General features: G+C 53.7%; 9 protein-coding genes and 1 non-coding gene across 10 annotated transcripts; 6 read left to right on the forward strand and 4 right to left on the reverse strand.

Annotated features, from left to right (window-relative positions):
- Nucleotides 1–79: 79 nt before the first annotated feature.
- On the forward strand, nucleotides 80–1,337 carry BDZ83DRAFT_747190 (uncharacterized protein; the record flags this gene model as incomplete). The annotated part of the gene is made up of 2 exons (XM_060513396.1): nucleotides 80–415; nucleotides 468–1,337. The coding sequence occupies 2 exons, from the start codon at nucleotides 80–82 to the stop codon at nucleotides 1,335–1,337; spliced, it is 1,206 nt and encodes a 401-aa protein (XP_060370931.1).
- A 1,303-nt stretch (nucleotides 1,338–2,640) lies between these two features.
- Nucleotides 2,641–4,053, reverse strand: BDZ83DRAFT_715505 (kinase-like domain-containing protein; the record flags this gene model as incomplete). The annotated part of the gene is made up of 5 exons (XM_060511752.1): nucleotides 2,641–3,033; nucleotides 3,088–3,473; nucleotides 3,528–3,684; nucleotides 3,746–3,953; nucleotides 4,010–4,053. 5 exons carry the CDS (start codon nucleotides 4,051–4,053, stop codon nucleotides 2,641–2,643), a joined length of 1,188 nt encoding a protein of 395 aa, XP_060370932.1.
- A 1,178-nt stretch (nucleotides 4,054–5,231) lies between these two features.
- BDZ83DRAFT_600987 (uncharacterized protein) lies at nucleotides 5,232–5,792 on the forward strand. The gene has a single exon (XM_060507068.1). It carries the CDS (start codon nucleotides 5,268–5,270, stop codon nucleotides 5,478–5,480), a length of 213 nt encoding a protein of 70 aa, XP_060370933.1. The 5' UTR covers nucleotides 5,232–5,267; the 3' UTR covers nucleotides 5,481–5,792.
- A 572-nt stretch (nucleotides 5,793–6,364) lies between these two features.
- Nucleotides 6,365–7,697, forward strand: BDZ83DRAFT_343788 (ubiquitin-conjugating enzyme). The gene is made up of 3 exons (XM_060502476.1): nucleotides 6,365–6,650; nucleotides 6,770–6,920; nucleotides 6,984–7,697. Exons 1-3 carry the CDS (start codon nucleotides 6,603–6,605, stop codon nucleotides 7,250–7,252), a joined length of 468 nt encoding a protein of 155 aa, XP_060370934.1. The 5' UTR covers nucleotides 6,365–6,602; the 3' UTR covers nucleotides 7,253–7,697.
- Nucleotides 7,698–7,916: 219 nt separating this feature from the next.
- BDZ83DRAFT_600994 (Sec1 family protein) lies at nucleotides 7,917–10,723 on the forward strand. The gene is made up of 4 exons (XM_060507069.1): nucleotides 7,917–8,129; nucleotides 8,190–8,385; nucleotides 8,577–10,163; nucleotides 10,225–10,723. Exons 1-4 carry the CDS (start codon nucleotides 8,052–8,054, stop codon nucleotides 10,344–10,346), a joined length of 1,983 nt encoding a protein of 660 aa, XP_060370935.1. The 5' UTR covers nucleotides 7,917–8,051; the 3' UTR covers nucleotides 10,347–10,723.
- A 77-nt stretch (nucleotides 10,724–10,800) lies between these two features.
- On the forward strand, nucleotides 10,801–14,739 carry BDZ83DRAFT_343791 (flavin-containing amine oxidoreductase). The gene is made up of 3 exons (XM_060502477.1): nucleotides 10,801–10,933; nucleotides 11,016–11,507; nucleotides 11,606–14,739. The coding sequence occupies exons 2-3, from the start codon at nucleotides 11,197–11,199 to the stop codon at nucleotides 14,655–14,657; spliced, it is 3,363 nt and encodes a 1,120-aa protein (XP_060370936.1). The 5' UTR covers nucleotides 10,801–10,933; nucleotides 11,016–11,196; the 3' UTR covers nucleotides 14,658–14,739.
- Nucleotides 14,740–15,227: 488 nt separating this feature from the next.
- Nucleotides 15,228–16,471, reverse strand: BDZ83DRAFT_715508 (ATP synthase F1; the record flags this gene model as incomplete). Its single annotated transcript, XM_060511753.1, has 4 exons — nucleotides 15,228–15,356; nucleotides 15,422–15,555; nucleotides 15,621–16,213; nucleotides 16,416–16,471. The coding sequence occupies 4 exons, from the start codon at nucleotides 16,469–16,471 to the stop codon at nucleotides 15,228–15,230; spliced, it is 912 nt and encodes a 303-aa protein (XP_060370937.1).
- Nucleotides 16,472–17,159: 688 nt separating this feature from the next.
- BDZ83DRAFT_688858 (eukaryotic DNA topoisomerase I) lies at nucleotides 17,160–20,679 on the forward strand (the record flags this gene model as incomplete). Its single annotated transcript, XM_060511290.1, has 4 exons — nucleotides 17,160–17,208; nucleotides 17,409–17,635; nucleotides 17,693–20,023; nucleotides 20,072–20,679. 4 exons carry the CDS (start codon nucleotides 17,160–17,162, stop codon nucleotides 20,207–20,209), a joined length of 2,745 nt encoding a protein of 914 aa, XP_060370938.1. The 3' UTR covers nucleotides 20,210–20,679.
- A 366-nt stretch (nucleotides 20,680–21,045) lies between these two features.
- On the reverse strand, nucleotides 21,046–21,127 carry BDZ83DRAFT_t24. The gene has a single exon. It is a non-coding gene; the product is annotated as a tRNA-Ser (tRNA).
- Nucleotides 21,128–21,584: 457 nt separating this feature from the next.
- On the reverse strand, nucleotides 21,585–22,571 carry BDZ83DRAFT_565865 (family 16 glycosyl hydrolase; the record flags this gene model as incomplete). Its single annotated transcript, XM_060503809.1, has 1 exon — nucleotides 21,585–22,571. One exon carries the CDS (start codon nucleotides 22,569–22,571, stop codon nucleotides 21,585–21,587), a length of 987 nt encoding a protein of 328 aa, XP_060370939.1.
- Nucleotides 22,572–23,298: the final 727 nt, after the last annotated feature.

Below are 23,298 nucleotides of genomic sequence, written 5' to 3' on the forward strand. Positions count from 1 at the left end.
AGTTAGCCGTCCTCCATCACTCAGCCAGCCTAGTATCGCGAACTCTCTTCACACGCGGAAACACTTTAAATCCATTACAATGGGCGGTCTAATACCCCTCCTCCTTAAGCCCGCTGCCGCCGGCTCCCGTGGCAGTGTTATTTTTCCTATCAACAGAGCACCATCGCCCAGCCCTCCCATTACAACACCACAGCCTGCGGCAACGTCACCAACCATGGCTACCAGTTCGGTCGGACCTCCTAAGGCTCGAGTGCACAAGCGGTCTGCATCGCAGCCAGCACCGCTCCCCGTTCTGCCTTATACCTCTGCTGAATGGAGCAAGGCTGTCTCTGAGGTCAAGCGTCAGTACATCAACCGCAAGTACCGCCCGTGTTCTTTGCGCTGTTGCGAGATCCTAGACAATATCAAGGAATCTGTAAGTTGCATTCATCCGAAGTGGCTTGAGACTGTACTGACTGAGTCAACAGGCAAACGTGGAGCCAGCTTATCTCATCTATCTTCACTTCTACGCCGCCAGCTCCTTTGACATGCTCTCCCGACCTTTGCAATGCGCCTCGCCGTATCGGACACGGCTTCTTCAACAAGCTCGTGAACACTACACTCGAGCCTCGGAACTGAGCAAGGCGGCGGATGAGACCATGGCCCGCTCGTCACGGCCATCCTCAGCGGCAACCTCAAGTATGCATTCGCCTTCGAGCTCTACTTCATCCCGCGCATCCTCGCGGACATGGACCAACTCAACTGCTTTCTCGTCACCCACGCCATCTGTGTGCTCCGTCGAGGACGCTGTGAACAAGCTCTCTGCGACCCAACCCCCACCAAAGAAGCGCGTCACCTTCTGCGACGTCCCCGAAGAGCCGTTCATCCGCCCCGACTCTCCCACTCTCGGCTTCGACGACTTCCTCTGTGCCCCACCACAACCCGAACCACCGCGCTACCTGCCGGTTCTCCAAGAGGAGCCCGAGCCTGCTGAAGAACCCGCGGAGGAGGTTGCGAAGCCAGCAACGCCCGAGCCCCTGAACGAGGACTGCGATGCCTTCGATTTCCTCCAAGAGCGCTCCATCCACCGCTACTGCGGCTTGCTCTCCAGCCTGCGCTCGCAGATCGCAGTCCACATTTCCAACATCGAGGAGCAGCTCGCGGCACCTCGGCAAAGCGATACGGCACGCCACTCTCTCCCCGCCAGGGCAGCGACCCCAGAGCTCAGCGACGAGCTGCGTAACCTTGACATCAAGGCCCGCATTGAGCGTTTGCGCCAGAACAACTGGCAACGACGTCGCTTCGATATCGGCCGTTACGAGGCGCTTCGCGAGAGCGTTCTCGCCGAGTTGGAATGAACCGTCACTTCCAGATGATTGATCACTCGTTTCCAAATATTTCGCATTTTCCTCTCCTGTTCTCAGTCTACAATGATACCACCGGCCTCCGATCTCTCTATCTTTCACTGTATCATGATTTTAAAGCAAACTTGTCCATTTATTCCACGGCGAAACAAAAAGCATCTAGGGGGAGGTCTCATCCCCCGTTCGGCAGCATCTCAGGGCAGGACGGCGCACTTTACTGGTGGTCTCTTTCAAATTTCCCTCTCGATATACCTTGTACAAGCACAACAACGACTCGTTACGAAACCAAAACAATACAATTAGTAGTAGTAGTAGTAGTATTAGTAAAGAGCACAGGGGTGGAAGGATCAGTGGGGAGTCTATCATGGCATCCCCAACCCTCTCCCCGACCTCAAGTAGCAGCAATGCCAAATAGCAAAGTTACATCTTGATCAAACATCATAGTACCTCGTCTAAAATCTTCCAACGTGCCGTGACTGACTACTAACGCTCTCTCCCTACGTTCGAATTTCCGCCTAGGCTAGAACTAAGTCATTGCAGCGGGTGCGTTTACCTGATCCCCTCATAGCTCAGATATGAAGCGGTGACCCAGTTGGAATACATCTCTCGGTGCACAAGCTGGGAATCGAGCGCGAGAATTTGGAGAAAGATTGCCGGTCGTCGAGTACCTTAGGCTATAGGCGTAACTTGATTACTGTCGACCTTGAACCAAATGCACCCATCCAGCCCAGTTTGACCTGACCGATCGACTTAGGAAGGCGCCTGCTGTGCTGATGACAGGACCGGTGTTGAAGGAAGTGAATTTTCTGTGTGTTAATATGAATACGTTACTTCTACCAAAGTCCAGCCTCGAATCCAGAGGTTGGCGGCTGGCGGCTGCAACACCAGCTGTGTGATTTGATGTTCAAGGTTCTGTTCAAGGTTCAAAAGAGCTATGTCATCGACTAGTCAGATCTCGTGTCATGGTTAAGCTTCACAAAGGTCAATCACTTATGCGCACGAATATATTCGATTGGAAGAAATGATGGGTGTTGCTCAAAGTCATCTCTGTCCCTGGCTTTTCTGTTCCCCCCGTCCGCTCCGGCAAAGCAACAAACATATAGCGCTCATCTAGCCATGTATCTTCGGCCTGAAACGAAATGAGTGCGCAACGAAAGGCAGTAAGAACTTAACAAAACTTCAAAGCGGCTGCTAAGCCGTGATCAGTGGCCCGCTGTATCATCCAACCCGTGTGGTATCATCTTCCCGAGCCCTGACTGACCCGCCCAGGTCACCCTACAGAGACGTACGTCGCTTCTCATCCCTGAAAGCTGCGTCTTCTGTGCTCCTTCTCCGCATCCTCCTTCACCTTGAGCGTGTCCTGCTGCTGCTTCATCTCGCGGACCTTGGCAAGGACGACCTCGCGGAAGATGGCGCCCTTGATCGTCTTGGAAAGGCTGCGCTTCTCGCCAGTGGCAACTTCGTGTGCGCCAACGTGCTTGGACTGGTCTGCGGCGCTGATAGCGTCGGCTGGGAAATCCGAATCCTCTGTGTCCTCCTCTTGTGCCTTGAGTGTCTCGATTCTGTTGGCAAGCTTGACCATCTCGATGCCGCGGCGAAGGCGAGCCTTGGCCATGTAGGCCTTGATCTCGGGCAGCAAGTTGTGGTCGGTGGCGTTCTCTCCGCTCAGCCACGGGTGGTGAAGAGCCTCCTGTTGCTGTTGTCAGTGCTGAGTCCTTGACATTGATGCAGGTCTGTTACATACCTCACTCGACCAGCGCTTGACAGGCTCTGGTTGCAGGAGATGCAAAATGAAGTCCTTTGCATCATCACTGACATCCTTCCAGTAACGCTCATGGAAGACGACCTGAGCATTACTGCACTCATCGATAAGATCCTGGAGGTTCTCTGAGCGGAAAGGAGAGTAACCGCAAAGCAGAGTGTATGTGATGACACCCATGGACCACATATCTACCGGCTTGCCATGACCCTTCTTCAACATGACCTCAGGAGCTGCGTAGCCGAAGGAACCGGCCATTGTTGTGAGGACTTCGTCTTTGCGGTCGAGCATCTTGGCGATACCGAAATCGGCCAAAACGAGATCGGACTCCATATCTCTAGTAAGGTACAGAAGGTTCTCGGGCTTCAAGTCTGGTCTACTAGTTAGCCGTATGTGGGCACCCAGGTTATAATGGTAAAACTTGCCTCTGTGTACGACGTTGTTCTGGTGCAAGTAGTTGACGGCTTCGAGAACCTGCTTGATGGTTTGTGAAGCATCCTTCTCTGTGAACTTGCCCTGCTCGCAAATACGATCGAACAGCTCTCCACCCGTAGCTAGTTCAGTGACGATATAGTACTTGTCCTGCGAGAGAATTGTCAGCTTTGACAGTCCAGACATAGCTTCGTAGCGGAAGGTTACTCACACGCGACTCAAACCAGTCAACGAACTTGACGATGTGGGGGTGCTTGAGACGCTGGAGCATGTCCAGCTCGTCGTAGACCATTCTCTCGTTGCCCTTCACATTCTTCTTGAGGATAATCTTGACGGCGCACTTGCCAGTAGGGCCGTCAGCCTCACGGACGATACCGTAAGTTCCAGCTCCGAGGGTGCGACCGAAGCGGTATTTAGCCCTGTAGAGAGGACGTCAGGATATGATATTTAGATATTGGTCTGGGATTATTCGTACTTCTTGTCGTAGCTCTCGGGTTGGCCCTGGAGCCTGCTGAGCATATTGGAGACTATAGGCGAGCGTGCGGTCAGCATTGCTTATGGATTGGGAGCAGTAAGACTAGAGGAGTGTTGCGCGAGGCAGTTACGTTCGCAATCACGACAGAACAGTATAGCGGCCTAGGAAGATCATAGAACATTAGGATGATCCAAGAACTTACAACTCATTTTTCAGGATGGGTTATCGCTCGCAGCGAGTGTGATGTGTGTGGAATGATCGGACAGACACAGCCTTGGGGATGATGGGATCGAGAGGAAGCGGGCGTCAGCGGTGGGAGTGCAGACGACGTTTATGAGGGAGAGCTTGAGGCCGGCGTAGGTCGGGAGTAGAAAAATCGAGCAGAAAGAAGGCTCGACCCTGGACAGGACAGAGAAGCAGCGGTTGCTGATGGAGACTTCCCAGGTAGACTGGACGGGATTCGGGAGGGGGGGTCGAGTCGGGGTGCTGGTAGCTCTTGGTGCTTGGGTTGAGGGGGAGGTGGGGTAAAGCGGGAAGTAAGAGCGTGCGAGGGTACTTTTTAGGTGAGCTTCACAAGCAAGAGGCACTCTTGGGATCAAGCACCTTGTAAACGTAAGTACAGTAGGATGAGAACAGGTACTTCTTGTCCCCAGGTTTGGGCGTGAATGGCTCTTAGTTAAAGATATTTGGGCTGCATCTATCTGTAGAGACCATCTGTAGAGACCATGTGCTGACATTATTACACAGCATGTCTCCTGGAGGCAACCTAACCTAACCTTCAGGCTGTACAGCTCCAGTATGTGCACAGAAAAACGAAAAAGGCGGTTCTGGCATCACAGGGAACAAGATTCAGGGGTCATGGCAGGCCGGAGTGAGCCTTGTGGGCTGGTAAGAATTGAAAAGGATGCTCAGCCGCAGAGAAATGAGGGGCAGGCCGCAGGAGAAGAGGGAGAGCACGGACATGGCCGTGAATGAGCAACGGCATCCACGAGCACTAACGATGACGGACAAGGGTCCTGAAGGTCTTGGAGTGGACCGCCGTATCCTGAACGATCAAAACGACTGGAGCAGTGGAGGCACACACCTGAAGATGAGGGAGCCGACATAGTGTGGCTGAGGAGGCCGCTCTTTCCACCTTGCATCTGCTGGCTGCTCTGTCACTCGCTTCCAGGCTCCAATTCAATGGGCTTGCTGGGTCGTAAGGCTGGACCTCCGATTCGATCTGCTTGCAACGGCATCTTTAGAGATAGATGATCCCATGTCTTTGACCTTAAGTGGACGTGACATGCTGGCTATGGTATTCAATTGGTCTACAGCTGCAGTGCCGATGGCTTCCTCCTGTCAATACCTGAGAATCCTCAGATCAGTGTTCAAGCGTTCCCCAACAAAGCCTGGTCTACAATTTACATTTATTCTCCTCGCCCGGTCCATGAAGTGTTTTCGCCAGCAGACGTCATTGACGACAAGTTGAGTGTTTGGGCCCGGCGTGGTTAAACGACGGCCCCCAAGTAGAGGAATGATTCAGGCTTAAAGAACTTTGTTGATTGGAGACCGTTGTGACCTTCCAGAAGCACATGAATATTTGGCAGACTCTGCCGCCATATCCTCAGAAATGCCACGTGACATATGACCGCGTCTAGACGGAAGTACATGTGCATCTATCATTGCAGTGTCTTGCTGTCTTTCATCTTGGTACAGATACCGATTTTTGAGGGCGAGAAAGAGTAATAGAGACAAAGTTTAAAGCAAGGTACCTGCCTAAGGCAAGGTAAGGTGAGGTAGGTACGAGAGGATGGCCGTTCTTGCTCTTCAGAGATGCAATGCTTTTTGGGTTGTCACTGGCATCAAATAAAGTGGGTCTATCGGCCCTGCGCGACTGGGTTACAGCACGCGCATTCGCATCGGTCCAAGATGCAATGAACCGCCGCCAATCCCTCCCCGCGGCATCATTTGGACCTTGAAAGTCTTAGGTAAGGCGCTTCAGCTTTCCAGGTTGCCCATTTTCTCTCCAATCTACCTTACCTACGTTACCTTACGTAGGTACTTCCTTCAGTAAGTAAGGTACCTTCCCACCTTAAACAATAAAGCATCTTTGGTGCAACGTGCTACGTACGGAGCCAAGTGCCACCGTCCACGCCTGTAACTCGTGGACCATCTCCATCACGCCCGTGTGTCTCGAACATTGTTGGACCGACCAAACAGATGTCGTTGCCGCATACTTGCCTCTTTCACTCTCATTATTGTGCACGTCTTTTCCTTGCCATCCTTGTTGATTTGCATCCGGCTTTCTTCTTATACCCCCAGGTTTAGACCCTGGAAATTGGCTTCCGCATCGGCTGCTTCCCACATTCCTAAACGCTTTTGGCTGCTGTTCTCGGCAGGAACCACCAATTCGTGGGGTCCTCCTCTCTGGACAGCCCCTCCAAGCGACCAACAAGCCCCTCAGCAAGCCGCCTCCTGCCTGCCTTGCCTGGGCCGTTTCTCGAGCCGCCGACTGACATCTTCTCCTTTGCTCAACTTCTTCCTTTCCCTTCCGTCGAGCCACTTTCGCCTGGATCTCATCCTCCTCCAGGCCACTTGATTGCCCTTCAAAATGGCTTCCAGCTTTGCTTCCAAGCGGCTGGCCAAAGAGTTGTCCAAGGTTTGTCACCTCACGCCCAGCTCGCTACATCACCCCGTCCCATAATCGATTCATTTGCACCTTGTCGCATCGCGCGCTCGCCCTCGCGCTTGCCTTGTGAACCTTTCTAACTCTCACAGCTCAACTCTGGCCTACCACCCGGTATCGAGCTCATTTCGGCCGACAATTTCGAGGAATGGATCATGGACATCAAAGTTTTGGACGATAACCCGCTGTACAAAGACCAGGTTTACAGGCTGAAATTCAAGTTCTCCCAACAATATCCCATAGGTATGCCTCCCTACACCTACCAGCCCCTCAGTAACTCCCCGAGTAACATGATCTGGTCTACAGAACCCCCAGAGGTCACCTTCGTCAAGACGACCGAGCGACCGATTCCCATGCACCCTCACATCTACTCCAATGGCATCATCTGTCTCGATCTGCTCGGCAGCCAAGGCTGGAGTCCCGTACAGAACGTCGAAAGCGTCTGCATGAGTATACAGAGCATGTTGACAGGCAACGAAAAGAACGAGCGGCCGGCGGGAGATGACGAGTTCGTTCGGAGCAATCGTTTGCGCCCTAGAGATATTGACTTCTACTATCACGATAACACCGTTTGAACAACACAAGACATTTGCGCGGCAGGGTTGGGTATGGCGTTGTATCGGATTTCGGCATACAGAAGGGGAATCCCAGGACAAGCAGAGCATTCAGGAGCTGGTGCTCTGCTGAGGAAGAGAAGATGGAGGTGACCAACACGGTTTTTGGCCCTCGTCAGCTTTCGTGGAGCGAGATCGCAAAGAGATCGGCCGGGAAAATTGTGTCACAAGCGGGATCGCATCCCCGTAGAGGACGGTATTTGACACCCATGTTGATGTTTGGTAGGATCAGCGGACCATACTTTTTTGGCCAAGGTATACACATCCTTGGTGGCCACTACTGCGCATCATGTTAGCACGTAGACCATATTCCAGAGCATTCACGCTGCAAGTCAGTAGAGCAAATCGTCGCGAATAGCGATCGCGAAGCAGTGTCTTTCGCAACTGGAAACATGTCCAGGTTGAGACATTCATCGACCTGACGGAATGTATGTAGCGCTGAGAGCGGGCCGGACACAGTGAATGGCCCACTGATCCGGCATGGAATTCCCCGAGAGAGCACCTGCACTGTGGTACCTAAATCACCCTGGCGGCGTAGCCCCGCTGACGCAGATGCTCTCTGTGCAAGATGTCCCGTGCTGTAGGTAGCCAATCTAATCTCTCAACCCGATAGCTCCAGACGTCAGGCGCTTTGCGACCACAGCTCTCCGTCCCTGTTCCATCTACCTACCTTACCTTATCCCGACCACGTCACCTCGCCCAGCAGCGGTCAGTCTGCGCTCCACGAAACACTCGGTGCCAGTTGCATGGAGATCTGAAAATGGCTCCTCGAGCTGGCTTCAATACGGACCAGATAAAGGACAAAGCGCGCAAGGACCTCCTTTACCTGCTCGAGGCTGTAAGTAAGGCATTTCGACCCGGCTGCCTGTCCTTCGTGAGCTAACCCCGGCGTTCCCAGGTCCGCGGAAAGAAGAACCTCATTCTTGAGCGCAGCTTAGCGGGCCCGATCAGTACCATCGTCAAAGTCGCTACTCTCCAGGAATACGGCGTAGACAAGTTCTTCTTCCTCGAGAACAAGAACGCCGACACCAGCCAGCGAAATGTCATCTTCATAGCCCGCGGCGAGTGTGCTCGCCATGCGTCAGCCATAGCAGGTCAGCACCCTTCACTATCCGAACCTCACATTTTCCCTCAGTTTCCATCGGATTTCTATGAAGCATCTTCAGCTTCCTCGAGCGATCATCGTCCGTGGTCTGCCGAGCAAGACGGTGCTTGATGGCAAGGCTTCTTGTAGCCAATGTCCGAGCTATTGGGTGAGCTGCGCTTCATGCTAACAACCTCTCAGAGCAGGTCCGTCGCTTACAGCGAGAGAGCCAGACTGGCCATGAATTCCACATCTTCTGGGTGCCCCGACGGACACTCGTCTCCGACAAGTTGCTCGAGGAGGCCGGCGTCTTGGGCGATGTGAACATCTCTGAACTGCCTTTATACTTCTTTCCACTTGAGAAGGATCTTCTTTCCCTCGAGCTAGATGAATCTTTCCGCGACCTGTATCTCTCGAAAGACGTCACACCGTCCTTCCTACTCGCCAAGGCTCTGATGGAGATCCAACAGAACCACGGCTTGTTTCCCCGAATCATCGGCAAAGGCGACAACGCAAAACGAGTTGCCGAGCTTCTGGCACGAATGCGACAAGAGATGCTTGCGGGCGAGGATACGAACGAGACGAATCGAGGTGGCCTGACGCCAAGCACACTGACCGAAAGTGTCATAATAATCGACCGCGAAGTGGACTTCGTCACTCCCTTGTTAACTCAATTGACCTACGAGGGACTCATTGACGAAGTGTTCGGCATCCAGAACAACCAAGCCGAAGTTGACACAACAGTTGTTGGGGCCCCTTCTCAATCCTCAGCGACGAGCGCGCAAGCCAGGAAACGCAAAATTCAACTAGATTCCTCTGACAAACTATATGAACAACTTCGCGACACAAATTTCGCCATTGTCGGCAGCTTGCTGAACAAAGTCGCCCGCCGACTTCAGAATTTACAGAAGGATTACGAAGGACGAAACAGCCACAAATCCATCGCTGAGCTCAAGGATTTTGTCAGTAAGCTGCCCGGATATCAAGCGGAGCAGCAAAGTCTACGCATACATACAGGCTTGGCAGAGGAGGTCATGAAGTACACACGGACGGACCAGTTCAAAGGTCTCTTGGAAGCTCAGCAGAATCTGGCTGCTGGCGCGGACCCTTCCTCACAATTCGAAGCCATCGAGGAATTGATTGCCCGCGACACACCGTTACCGGAAGTGCTGAGGCTGCTTTGCATTTACTCATGCATATCAGGCGGCATAAAACCGAAGGAATTCGACCAGTTTCGACGACTTATCCTCGAGGGCTACGGCTATCAGCACATCCTCACTCTCAATAACCTCGAGAAGCTTCAATTGTTCTTGTCGCGCTCTTCTCCGTTGGCAGAAATGATCCCGATGACTGGCTCTGGTGGCAACACAACAGGGACCAAGACGAACTACACATATCTCCGCAAACTTCTGCGTCTCATCGTCGATGAAGTTCAGGAAGATGATCCAAACGATATCGCCTATGTATACAGCGGGTATGCGCCACTGTCGATTCGTCTTGTGCAATGTGTGCTCCAAAAGCAGTATCTGCTCAAGGTCACCAGAGGCAATGGTGTGAGTGGTGCGACAGGAGCATCCGCAGCACAGGGTTGGCACGGGTTCGACGAGGCTGTAAAGCACGTCCGCGGGCAGACATTCTACGAGCTCCAAAAGGGCGAGGAGAAGGCCGTCAAAGCTCGAGCATTGCTTTCGGGAGGCACGGAGAAGCAAACGGTATTTGTGGTGTTTGTCGGAGGCATAACATTCACCGAGATCGCTGCTTTGCGCTTCATTGCAAAGCAGGAAGAAGGTATTTGCCCATGTTGAAACAATCTCGTAAGCATTGCCAAACTAATCAATATCATGTGTAGCTCGGAGAAACATCGTCATCTGCACGACATCGATCATCAGCGGCGACCGAATGATGGATGCGGCAATTGAGAAGGATTCGTTTGCAAGAGATAACGTCAAGCCGGTGAGCCCAACTGCATGAGAAAGGGCGCAGGGTCTGTGGTGGAAGACTGGTAGAGCTGAGAGACAGGGACGCCGTATTCGGCATGTGAAAGATACGACCAACATACAGATAATGAGCTTCTCGTGGAGAAGTGTTTTCCAACTAGAAGCAATCCTCATTGCTCGTCGTGAATAGTGGATGTTGCTAACCAGCAGTTTTGCCTCCGAGTCAGTGCCTTCCTGCAGTCCAGTGGTGTTGCCGGTTTTGGCTCGGGCCTGCAGTCAGCCCTTGCAGCACTGTGTCGGGTCGGGTGGCTTGCGAGTGACGGGAGCAAATGCCCATCACGTGACCCACCTTTTTGTCTCGAACGCTGGAGCTCCTCATGTCCAATGCCGAACCTAGCGATTTCAACGGGTCATGTATCGTATCTGACGACTTCCCTTTATGATCGGGTTACTTTTGATTTCTCAACATAATTATCTCAAACAATAGACTGAGTTGTTTGCGACTTACCTAGTGCCTTTTCAGCATACCGCGACTTGACCTGCATCGGGACGGCTCAATCAAGCACCGAAGACGGGACAGTGCCCTGCAGCCGGGGCAAGTGGCGTCTCCGCAGTCAAAAGGTAGGTACTCATTGCAACTGCCTCGTCTTATATCAACTCCTGCGGGCCTGAGAACTTAAATCAGCTGACCGGGCTTATACAGCGAGACTATCCAGGTCCACCTGAGATATCGTAACATGTTATCGACTCGGGACTAGACCCGCCATATTATACCCTGGCCGGGACTCAGACTGAGCAGAATTCATCATCACCGACCATCCGCCTCCACCAACATATATATCCATCTTTCACCCTCGAGTTCAACCCGTGTCGACGACTGAAATATGAGATCCAGTCCGCGGTCTCGGGTCAAGCAGGAACCGGGGTTTGGGAAGGGATCATTGATGGATTTTCCGGATCGGGGCTCACATATATCAGACTTCACGCCTCCGAGGGCCAGTGCGATGCTGAGTCGGATATCGACCTCTCATTTATCAGAATCAACCACGCCAACACCGTCAAGTCGAATCTCATCAGAAGCAGTTTCAGAAATTGCACCAGAAATCATCGTGTGGACAGAAGACATGGACATGGACCTGGATGACTTGAGCCAAGATGAGGCGGGACATCCTTCCGGCCCAGCATCGGAACCTGAGTAGGTGATACCCTACGGCATCTTTTCAAGATGATGTCCTGGCTTTATCAGATGAATGTTGGGAGGCTCGAGATCGGGTTTAGCTGACCATCGATCAGTTCACCAATAGCCGAGGACGCGGCTGCTCCATTAGAGACCCTCCGCATCCAGTCACACGACACCCCTCACGAATCTTTCGAGTCGCCGATGACCAATCTATCTGATCACGATCAGTCTGAGCTTTCATCGGTGCCGTCGTCGGTGTCTAGTAAGGCAACGACCCCTGTAGAATTGGACGGGCATACGGAAGAGTCTATACCAGCAGCAGAAACCCCTCCGATACGTGAGGCATTGCGACAGACCTTCAACGTGAAGCCGAAGTCGTCCATACCCCCGAATCTATCAAGCTATGAATATTCAAGGCAATGCATAGAAGCAGCCGAGTCATCGAGACTAAACCCGTATGCCCTGCACCAGGAAGAATATCTGATGCTGCGACAGCACATCAGCCATGTTCAAGTCACCACGTATCTGAATATCAGAAACGGCATCCTCCGGCTCTGGTACAATAATCCACGTGTTGCAGTGACAAGGAACGAGGCGGTCGGTTGTGCTGGTGCCAGATGGGTTGACGTCGCAAGCATATGTTACGATTGGCTGTTACGACGCGGGTATATCAACTTTGGCTGTGTAGAGTTTCCAGCGACGAACGATCGACGAGAAGAAGAAGAAGAAGAAGACGTAGAGGCAGAAGCCCCGCTGAACAAGAAGAGGATTGTGATCATCGGTGCTGGTATGTCCGGCTTGGGCTGCGCCAGACATTTGGACGGCTTGATACGGCAGTACGAGGATCGCTTCCGGGCGCTCGGAGAACCGGTGCCTGAAATTGTGGTACTTGAGGGACGTGGGCGAGTCGGTGGAAGGGTCTACTCGAGGGAGTTCAAAGCAAAACCGACGTTACCATTGCCCGACTTTGACGGGGAACGATTCACCGCCGAAATGGGCGGCATGATCATCACTGGCTTCGAACGCGGCAACCCGATGAACGTCCTCGTGCGTGCGCAATTGTGCCTCCCATACCGTGCCCTGAGATCGGAAACGACCATATACGATTCCAATGGCAAGCCGGTGGACTTTGCAAGGGACCAGCTCGTAGAGAGGCTCTACAATGATTGCTTGGATCGCGTCAGTGAATACAAGTTCAAGTCACAGCCCGCCAAGCTTATCGAGGGCAACCGAGACTTGATTGACGAGGCGCGAGACGCCGTGAGTGACGGCCACCGGACAATTCACCAAGCTGAGGAAGCGGTGGCGGCTCTACCACATGCACCACCTGTTTCGCAACAAAACGTTCCTGAACGAGTGAACCTGGTGCCGGTCTCGTCAGATAAGCTCACTGGCCGCGTCCACACTCAGCCTGGCACACCAGGTGTACTCAAGGCAACCGAGAAAGCCCAGGCAATGGGATGGACGTTGAAGACCGGCTTGGCAAACGACGCCAACATTGATTTGAACGAGGCTGTTGCTCTGCCAACGGCCACGCTCGGTTCCGTCATGGACGAGGCCATCCTCCAATACCGCAACATTGTCGATCTTACTGCCCAAGATCACCGTCTCATCAACTGGCACGTTGCGAACCTGGAATACAGTAACGCTACGAATCTTCATAACCTCAGTCTAGGAGGCTGGGATATTGACGCTGGCAACGAGTGGGAAGGCAAGCACACCATGATTGTTGGTGGCTACCAAAGCGTTCCTAGAGGCCTCATGCACTGTCCTACACCTCTCGACGTCCGCCCAAAATCAGCGGTCAAGAAGATTACGTACCAGCCACAGAACAACGGGCGTGCCTCCGTTGAGTGCGAGGACGGGACGTCCGTCGACGCAGACTATGTCGTGTCGACGATACCTTTGGGAGTCTTGAAACACGGCAATGTCACGTTCGACCCGCCATTGCCCGAATGGAAGACGGAGGCCGTCACTCGTATAGGATACGGAGTGCTCAACAAGCTTGTACTCGTTTATGATCAACCTTTCTGGGATACACAAAGACACATTTTTGGCGTTCTGCGAGACGCTCCGAACCGCCACAGCCTGAACCAAAGCGACTACGGCTCTTCACGGGGCCGCTTGTTTCAGTGGTTCAACGTCACGCAGACCACCGGTATGCCGTGCCTAGTGGCCCTGATGGCCGGCGACGCCGGGTTCGACACGGAGCACAGCAGTAACGAGGACCTCATCGCCGAGGCGACAGAGGTCCTGCGCAGCGTCTTCGGCTCCGGCGTGCCTTACCCGGCCGAGTCGGTTGTCACCCGCTGGGCCTCGGACAGGTTCGCCAGAGGAAGCTACTCCTCGGCTGGGCCGGAGATGCACCCAGACGATTACGACGCCATGTCGCGCCCCATCGGCAATCTCTTCTTCGCCGGCGAGCACACAATCGGCACACACCCGGCCACCGTCCATGGAGCCTACCTCTCGGGACTCCGCGCCGCGTCAGAGGTTCTCGAGTCGATGCTCGGCCCGATAGAGGTCCCGACACCCCTCGTCCGACGAAAAGGAAACAACGTGTCCAACAAGCGCAAAGAGATGGAGGGACCCAAGGACCCGGAACAAGCCCGCCTAGAGGCCTACGAGCTTTCCGCCTGGGAGCACACCAAATCCAAAATCGGCGAGCGGCCTGTACGCCCGTCGAAAGTAGCCGCCAACGCCTACCTCCTCTATAGCCGGGCTTTTTCCGAGGTCGCGCGCACGCGGTGCGAGGAGGAGCGCGCGGCAGCAACTAGCAGCGCCAACGGCAACGGCAGCAAGAAGAAGACGGCGCCGAACGAGGTGCGCGTCATGACGTCCAAGATGTGGCGGGCCGCCTCCGTGGAAGAAAAGAAGCCGTTCGAGGACGAGGCGGCCGCGCAGAAGACGGCGTACGCCGAGGCCGTGAAACAGTACGAGGAAACTTCGGCGCGGTGGGATAAAGAGTACGTCGAGACCATGAGCGCGTATCACCGGGAGCACCCGTACGTGCCTCTCCAGCAGAACGGAGGAGGGAGCGGCAGCGGCAGTGGGAATAGTTACAGTGCTGCTACGGCGCGGCAAAGGGAGATCAATGCGCAAAAGTACCGCAGGACGAAGCATGTCAGCTACGCCGAGAGTGACGGCAGCGAGATGGAGTTTTGACGGGGGCGTACTACTTGACGAGGCGCGGTGGTATAATGGGGTGTTCGTTTTTTCTCACCCTGGGGTTTTCTATTGATTGATGGGTTAGGCCGTTTGCTGTTCTTTCATAAACGGGTTTGCATGGAGGGCAAGGAAGGGTGCATTCGGAGGCTTGTCTGTGGTGATGGGTGTCTATTGTTATTTCATTTTATTTTCGTTCACGGTGTCGAGGAGTTCTGCATACCCCCTTCATACATGTCATATCTGCTCTCGTTGGAACCTTGAAAAGGTTGTAGTAGACCAACCTTTTCAAAAGTTCTGCACAGTAATTACTGTAGCTCCCGTACATAAGGCACCCTCGAAAAGAGGGTCCAAACAATAAATGGCAACACGTTTATCAAACGACACAGATTTCTCAGATCTCGGGTTTAAGATAGATGAAAATAACCGATCCATATTCTAGATCAGGATGTATTCGCGAGGATTTGGTACACTGAGGGCTAAACTAGCCGCCCTTGGTAGCTTGATACAAAGGGAAGAGAGGCAATAATCATCTCTATCTGATGCGCGCGCTTTTTTCCAAAACCCGCTTTACATGTCCTCGGAGGCAGTGGCACCAGTGATAATCTCAACCAGCTCTCCGGTAATGACGGCTTGACGGGTGCGGTTGAAGAGAATCTGGTACTTCTGGATCATCTCACCAGCGTTCTTGGAAGCGTTCTGTCATAGTGCGTCAGTCACAAGTAACTTCTTGGGGGTAGGTCATATCAAGGAGGGTGACGTACGTCCATGGCGTTTCTACGGGCAGAGATCTCGCAGGCGTGACCCTCAGCCAAAGCCCAGTAGATGGAGTTGGCAAGAGCGTACTCGCGGAGGTTGGGGATGAGCTCCTCATCGACCTCGAAGGCGGAGAAGTTGGCTTTGAATCCAATGTTAGTTTCAACTCGTTCAATATCTATCTCATCCATGTCGGGGCAAGCTTACGGGACTGGGTGATGGCCTCCTCGGAAAATGCCTCAATGGTGACAGGCTCGTAGCTGGTGGCGTTGATGAACTTGTTGTGGAGGATCTTGATGGAGGAGTAGTCGCCAGCGAGCTGAACGATCTGGTCGGCGATGGCAGAGGCATCAGCAAAGGTGGGGACGTCCTTGCCGACGCCGGCGAAGGAGAGACGGATGTCCTTGGCGTTGGTGCGCTGAAGCTGGGCCTTGCACTTCTCGCCGAGGATGACGAGGTCGGCGGTGGCGTTCTTCTCGGCGAACTCGCGACGGATGGTACGGGAGAGACCAGAGTGAATACCACCGCAGAGACCCTTGTCGGAGGAGCAGATGATGATGAGCTCTCTCTTGCCCTCGCCCTCGAGGGGCTTGGTCTCGGCGGAGTCGAAGACCTCGTTGGAGGTGGCGCCGTAGACGCGAGAGTCGGACATGGCCTTCTGGGCGCGGTTGAGCTTGGTCGAGGCGACAATCTTCATCGTCTTGGTGATCTTCTCGATGTTGCGAATGGACTTGAGACGGCCTTCGATTTCACGGAGGGTCGCGAAGTTGGCAGCATTGGTGGGCGCGCTGGCCGTAACTCTGGAAACGCCGCACAATCAGCATGACAGCTCTTATCTCTTTTCCTTTCTCTCTCTCTTGTGTTTTCAATTGATATCGTTCCCAGTATATCCCTCGAATCCCGTCCTCTTTCATCGTTGATGGCCGACCGTCGGCACTCGTCTGACGTGTTGTCCCTTTCCTCCGATTTTCCGAGCTCAGGAAGGTGTGGATTCCGACTTACCGCGAGGGAGCCGCAGCTGCAGCTCGCAGAGCTGGTCTCGCCGCCCGGGAAAGCATTGTGAAGTTTGAGATATTAAGAAGATCGAGCCTCTGCCGTTTGTGGGGAGCAATTGACCACGACCGCTTTCGAGATCAATTGAGGCTATCGGACGGTGCTTCGGGATAGCGAGATTGGTAGGTTCGAGGTTATTTTCCTCCCCGGCTAGCAGTCTTCGCACCCGACTCCATCCACCTCGTTTTCCCGGCTAACTGAGTTTGACCGGCAGCCGGGTGGCTCAAGAAGGTCACGTGCGTTAAGAAACTGTGGCGCAGGCTTTGGATTGGTTCGGCCTTTCCTCTGTCCTGGCAGCACCTGCCACCCGCTTACCTGTGCCTACCTACCCGGGCTTACCTAGACAGTTAGACTCCTAGGGGCAGCCCCATTAAGTTTCGCTCGCTGCTAGAAGGCCTTCGACGCCTTTCCCACCCCCGGCCTTCTTTTTTCGTTCCCTCGATCCCTCGAAAAAAAAACCTCGTCTTCCCTTTCGATTCGAAGAGACGTGGGTGCCCTTCCCTACGTCTTTCAACTCATCAAGTGGCGGTCTTTCCAACCATCCGGCTCTTGCCTCTATATCTACGCGATTCTTCCGCGCGGATCGGCTTCTACAACAACTTTTTCTGCTCCACCAAGCCCCGGTTTTGGACTTTGCGATTCAGTTCTTACTTAACCGTCCGTAAACGTCGCGAACCGAGACCTTTTCCAACCATGAGTTCCTCAGACGACGACGCACCTCTTGCGAGGTCGAACGGACATAGTAAGTACGCTAAGAAACATAAACTTTTGCGCTTTCGGACGCTTTACCCTTCGCGCCTGCCACTTTACGCCGGACGTGTCACTTTTTTCGCTCCTCTCGCCCCAGCGAACCCACCTGACTCGTCGCGTACTTCCTGCATCCCGGATTTGCCTACGAAACCACAGGAAAACTTGACAGCTTTCTAACCTGATCACCGACAGTTTCTGCATCGAGGATATCGAAAGCCGACGACATCGCCATGGACAGAACCGCCTCTAAGGCACGAGCGGCCCCGCCCGGTCTCTCTATCCGCAATGGACCCGTCGAGGATGACGATGCGATGGACGTCGATGGCCCATCGACGAACGGCAAGCGCAAGTCTCGTTCATCCTTGCCCAAGGTCAATTACAAGGACGAGACCGAAGATAGCGACGACGATGCTCCTTTGGTAGGTTACACATGGCAGGCAAATGGTGGTGGAGTCCGAGGCTGACAGCGACTCTAGGCCAAGCGACAAAAGACCAAGGTCAAGGCACCAGAAACGGATTCGGACGACGAACCTCTCACTTCGAAGAGGGGCAAGAACCTTCCCCCTTCGTACCGGGAGACAGCTTTGCCCGACGAATCCTCCGATGATGATCAGCCATTGGGCGCCAGGCTCGCGCAGAAGAAGGCGGACATTGAGAAGGCAGCCGCCAAGGAGGCTCGTAGCATTCGCGCCAGCGAGGCCAAGGCAAAGAAGGCAACCCCGAAGAAGGCGAAAAAGGAAGAGTCCTCCGACGACGATGTGCCTTTGGCCAGGTCGGGAGCAAAGAAGCGCCAATCGAACGGTGCCAGGAAGTCAAATGGAGTTAAATCCGAATCCGACTCCGATATGCCCATCGCGAGAAAGGCTGCAGCGAAGAAGGCCACCCCAGCCAAGGCTACGGCAGCAAAGGCCAAGGCTGCCGCAGCACCAGCCAAGAAGGGAGCAAAGGCTAAGGCGGAAAGCGAGGCTCCTGAAGACGAAGAGGAGGAAGAGTATGAATGGTGGAACGCCCCTAAGAAGGAGGACGACAGCGTCAAGTGGAAGACCTTGGAGCACAACGGCGTCATGTTCCCACCCGAATACCAGGCCCTCCCCAAGAACGTCAGACTGCTCTACGATGGCAAGCCGGTCAACCTGCCCGTCGAGGCTGAAGAAGTTGCCGGTTTCTTCGGAGCGATGCTGAACTCTAAGCACAACGTCGACAATCCCGTCTTCCAGAAGAACTTCTTCGACGATTTCAAAGCTGTCCTCAAGGAGTCAGGCCATGCAACCGACAAGCAAGGCAACAAGGTCGACATCAAGGACTTTATGAAGATGGACTTCGAGCCCATCTTCAATTACTACGAGCAACAGAGCGCCATCAGGAAGAACCGGACAGCTGCAGAGAAGAAGGCAATCAAGGCTGAGAAGGATGAGACGGAAGCTCCCTTCATGTACTGCAAGTGGGATGGCCGCAAGGAAAAGGTTGGCAACTTCCGCGTTGAGCCTCCAAGTCTGTTCCGCGGTCGTGGCGAGCACCCAAAGACTGGAAAGCTCAAGAAGCGAGTGTATCCTGAGCAGATTACCATCAACATTGGCAAGGACGCCAAGGTTCCGCAACCACCCAAGGGTCACAAGTGGAAGGCGGTTGTTCACGACAACAAGGCTACTTGGCTGGCTATGTGGCAGGAGAACATCAACGGTGCATACAAGTACGTGATGCTTGGCGCTGCCAGTGCAATCAAGGGTCAGAGCGACATGAAGAAATTTGAAAAGGCAAGAGAACTCAAGAAGCACATCGACAAGATTCGAAGGGATTACACGAAGGATCTCAAGAGCGAGGTCATGGCGGACCGACAAAGAGCCACGGCCGTGTACCTGATCGACAAGTTTGCTCTCAGAGCTGGCAACGAGAAGGACTCTGAGAACGAAGCCGAGACAGTCGGTTGCTGCTCCCTCAAGTATGAGCACATCACCCTGCGCGAGCCCAATACCGTCATCTTCGACTTCCTCGGAAAGGACAGTATTCGATTCTACGATGAGGTCACTGTTGAAAAGCAGGTCTTCAAGAACTTGAAACTCTTCAAGAAGTCGCCCAAGACTGACGGTGACGACATTTTTGACCGCCTGACCACTACGCAGCTGAACAACCATCTCAAGAACTACATGCCGGGCCTGACAGCGAAGGTGTTCCGTACCTACAACGCGTCCTTCACCATGTCCACTCTCCTTCAGAAGCTAGTCGATCACAAGAACCTGACGATTGCGGAGAAGGTGAAGCTGTATAACGACTGCAACCGTGAAGTAGCCATTCTTTGCAACCACAAGCGCACTGTCGGTGCTGCCCATGAGGCACAGATGGAGAAGCTCGGCGACCGCATCAAGGGCCTCCGGTATCAGCAATGGCGCCTGAAGCAGATGATGCTTCAGATCGACAACAAGGTGAAGAAGAAGAAGGGTGCCGAATACTTTGCTCGTCCCGAAGAGTTGACCGACGAGTGGATCCTTGAGCACCAAAAGTTCTTGGTGGAAGAGCAGCGCACCAAGATTGAGAAGAAATTCCAGAAGGATAACGAGAAACGCATGGCCGATGGCGAGAAGCCATTCCCCGATAAGGAGCGTAAGGAGCGCCTTAAGGCTGCGGATGAGCTCGCCGCCAAGTTCAAGAAAGAGAACAAGTCCAAGAAGGTCGAGCCGGAAGGCCGAGGCCCCACGGTTGAGAAGCTCGTTGAGCAGGCCAAGAAGATTGATGACAGAGTCAAGACTTTGGAACTTCAGGCCGCTGATCGTGATGGCAACAAGGAGGTTGCCTTGAGCACCTCTAAGATTGTAAGTTATTCGCCTGGCTGAAAGAGTTCTAAAGCTAACGTATTCCAGAACTACATTGATCCTCGCCTTACGGTTGTCTTTGCCAAGAAGTTCGACGTTCCTATTGAGAAGTTCTTCTCCAAGACGCTGCGCGAGAAGTTCAGCTGGGCCATCAAGTCTGTTGAGGATGATGACTGGGAGTTCTGATCACGTTCTTTCCAGAATTTCAGTTGCTTTGCTGAACCAAACTCATCGTACCTCGTCACTTTTACTGTATTTGTTTGTTTGTACCAAAAGCATTTCCATTTCAGCATTTTACCCCGGGTCCGGGACGTCCTGCCAGTTAGGGATCATTTTGCATGATGGCCCAATTCGGTAGGTGAAGAAATTTACTCAGGACGGCAAGGAGAAAAAGGTATATATCAGCTGCGGTTGAGGGCGCGAGGAAGTGCCAATGCATACAGCGAAGGGAGGGGGTGTTGCGTAAAGAGGTAAAACGGAGCTTTCGTAGAGAACGGTGACCTGGGGACCATCGTCCGCCGGGTACGCTTTCTCGCTATAGAGCCACAAACAGGCCACAGCAGACTAGACTAGCTTAGTTAATTAAAATAACAGCGAATTCAGCAACTCAAGAGTGTCGCATAGATGTGATTGCAAGTTTCGACAAGCCGTTTCCCCCAGGTTGGGGTTCGGCAACCGGTAGCTTGTCTGCATTGTTTACAGGGACATGCCAGAGCTTTTGTGCTCCACCAAGCCTAATCAATGGTCGAGGGTACAAAATGTAACACATTTCCAGAGGTAATTACAGAGGAGTGAGGGTGTGAACCGGCAGTGGGTTGGTGGTTCAACGTCTGAGGACACCGAAAGGTGTAAACCAGCCTTTTCCGTACCACTTAGTTGTATGACACGTTAAGACGAAAATGGCTCCTAAACCACACCCAATCCAAATGAGTCAATAAAACAAAAGACAAGATAAGAATGAGTGCCGCCATTCGAAATTTGTAAATTGGACATGGAGGTATAGGCCAAAAAGCAAAAGATGTCGACGTTGGCCTGATTCGAACAGACGCTCCCGAAGGAACAAGATTTCTAGTCTTGCGCATTAGACCACTCTGCCACAACGCCTCGTGTTCTAGACGGAGGGAAAAACCAACCTAGTACCGTAGCTCGCCTTGGCCCACTCCGATTTCCCCGTTCGAACCGGCCCGCTCCTCGAAGCGACGAGAATCACGTCCAAAGATTCATTTGCAAAGTTCAGTTCGATGAATTGCTTTCCAATTCATTCATGTTGGATGGTTCTTTACGCAAAATAATGCTGCGTATATTCTATTTACAAAATAATGCGTCTTATACGTCGCAAATCCAATTCGTATGGTTTCCCGTCCCTTGATGCTTCCCAAAACGCCGTCCGATGCATAGGCTCTTTTTCAAGGTGAGCCACCTGTTTTTTCTAATATCGCATGTGTTCCCCTCCAAAAAAAAACCAGAGAGAATTCTCCCGTCACATATATCCATTACATCATGTAAAATTCCAAAAAAGCACCTCTCCCGGCGAGGGAGGAGGGGTATCAATACATCTTCTTCACCGCCCCATCAAAGCGAAAACACCGACTGCAAACGACACAACCAAGACCAAACACGAAGGCCGCACCGAGCTGCCCGCGCCGTCGGGGATAATCTTGCCCTCGGACGTCATGCGCCAGCCGTCCGGCACAGAACCGCCCGTAGGTCTCGCGCTCGCGACCCAAGGCCAGCCGGTCTGCGTAGCGGAAGCCGACTCGTCGGCGCCGATACCGCCGCGGGGTACCGTGGGCGCTGGGCTACCCGTCTCGGCGGCCGCGCTGGCCGTGTAGGTGACCTGGCTTGCCTTGCCTAGGTTCCCGTTGACCTGGCCGTCGACGGCCTGGATGGAGCCCCAGTTGCCCGTGGTGTCGGTGTACTTGTACTCTTTACCCGTCGAGTAGTCCGTAATCGAAACGTCCTTGACGACCATGTGGAAGGGTCCCTTGGAGAAGTCCGTCGGTCCGCGGGCCCAGTCGATCGTGCCGGCGGCGTTGGCCGGGTCGCCACCGGACCAGGAGCCGAATTTGACCTGCATAGGCGACTGCGGGTACTGATTTGTATCGGCCTCGGATTCCTTCAAAGTGCGGACGACGGTGCCGTCGACGGAGAAGACGATACGCTCCGAGGTCCAGTCGATGGTGTACTTCATGAAGTTCTCCTGGTTGTTCTTGTCGGTCTGGTGGAATTGGCCGCGGTTGTAGGTCGTCACGTCGCCCTTGCCAAAGTAGTTTGACTGCACCTCTGTCGGGTCGGCGCCGAGCCACTCCATGTCGATCTCGTCGAGTGTGTCGGACTGCAGGACGAGGGAGCTGACGATGCCGGCGCCGGTGGCAGCCTTGAGGGTGATCTCGACGCGGCCGAACATGATGTAGAAGAGGGACATGAGCTGGGGCGCCTGGCCCGAGGCGGCGACGCTGAAGGTCACGCCGTCAGAGCCGTAGGTTGGGTTTCCCGACGCGGCGAAGGAGTTGACGGCGCCCTGGGTGAAGTCAACGTGGATGGCCATGCCGAGGGCTGTGTCGGCGGGACATGTTGCTGAGAGAGCGGGGAGAGATTAGTATGTTGCTTGTTGGTGGGCGTCGTGTGACGGCAGTTTGAGACTTACTTTGTTGGAGGGGGTTACACGATGAATACGTCTGCGCTGAAGCTGTTGTTGCCAACGCCGTCAGGCCAGCGAATAATCTTCTTGAGAAGAACATTATGTGATTTGGATGTGTGAGGGTTCCACCGGAGAGGACCAGTGGAGGAGGAGGTGTTACAGGGACTCGGGAGGTTGAGGGTGAAGTCGTCGGTGAAAGAGAGGAAGAGAGGTTTACTCAAGTCTCCTCCCACTTGAAGAGAATCTCCAAGTTGAACCGCCGAGGAAAAACAAAAAGGGCCGCTGCGACCTAAAGCCAAGGCCGGTTGGGAGCTGGCGACGTCACAGGGAAAGATGCAGACAAGGATCCGTGTAAGTCCGTGGCACGTCGCACTTGGGCAACACGAGGGGATGAGTGGACAGGAGTAAGCGTGAGCCGTGAGGTAGGGTAGAGGACTGGCAGCAGCAAGAACAAGGGAAATCTGTACATCACACGAGCGGGCCGTGATAGAATGGCAGCGGCAGATTGGTGTTATATGATGTGAGCTGTCTGCATGTTCCCAATCATTTTCCATGTGCCCAGCCACTGGCAGCTGCAGTAGCGTCATCGGGCCGCGCAGGGCCCTTTTTCCCTCTTGTCCTCTTGGGTTCCAAG

The sequence above is a fragment of the Colletotrichum acutatum genome (assembly GCF_030867785.1).
Source record: "Colletotrichum acutatum strain CBS 112980 chromosome Unknown BDZ83scaffold_5, whole genome shotgun sequence".
Lineage (NCBI taxonomy): Eukaryota > Fungi > Ascomycota > Sordariomycetes > Glomerellales > Glomerellaceae > Colletotrichum > Colletotrichum acutatum.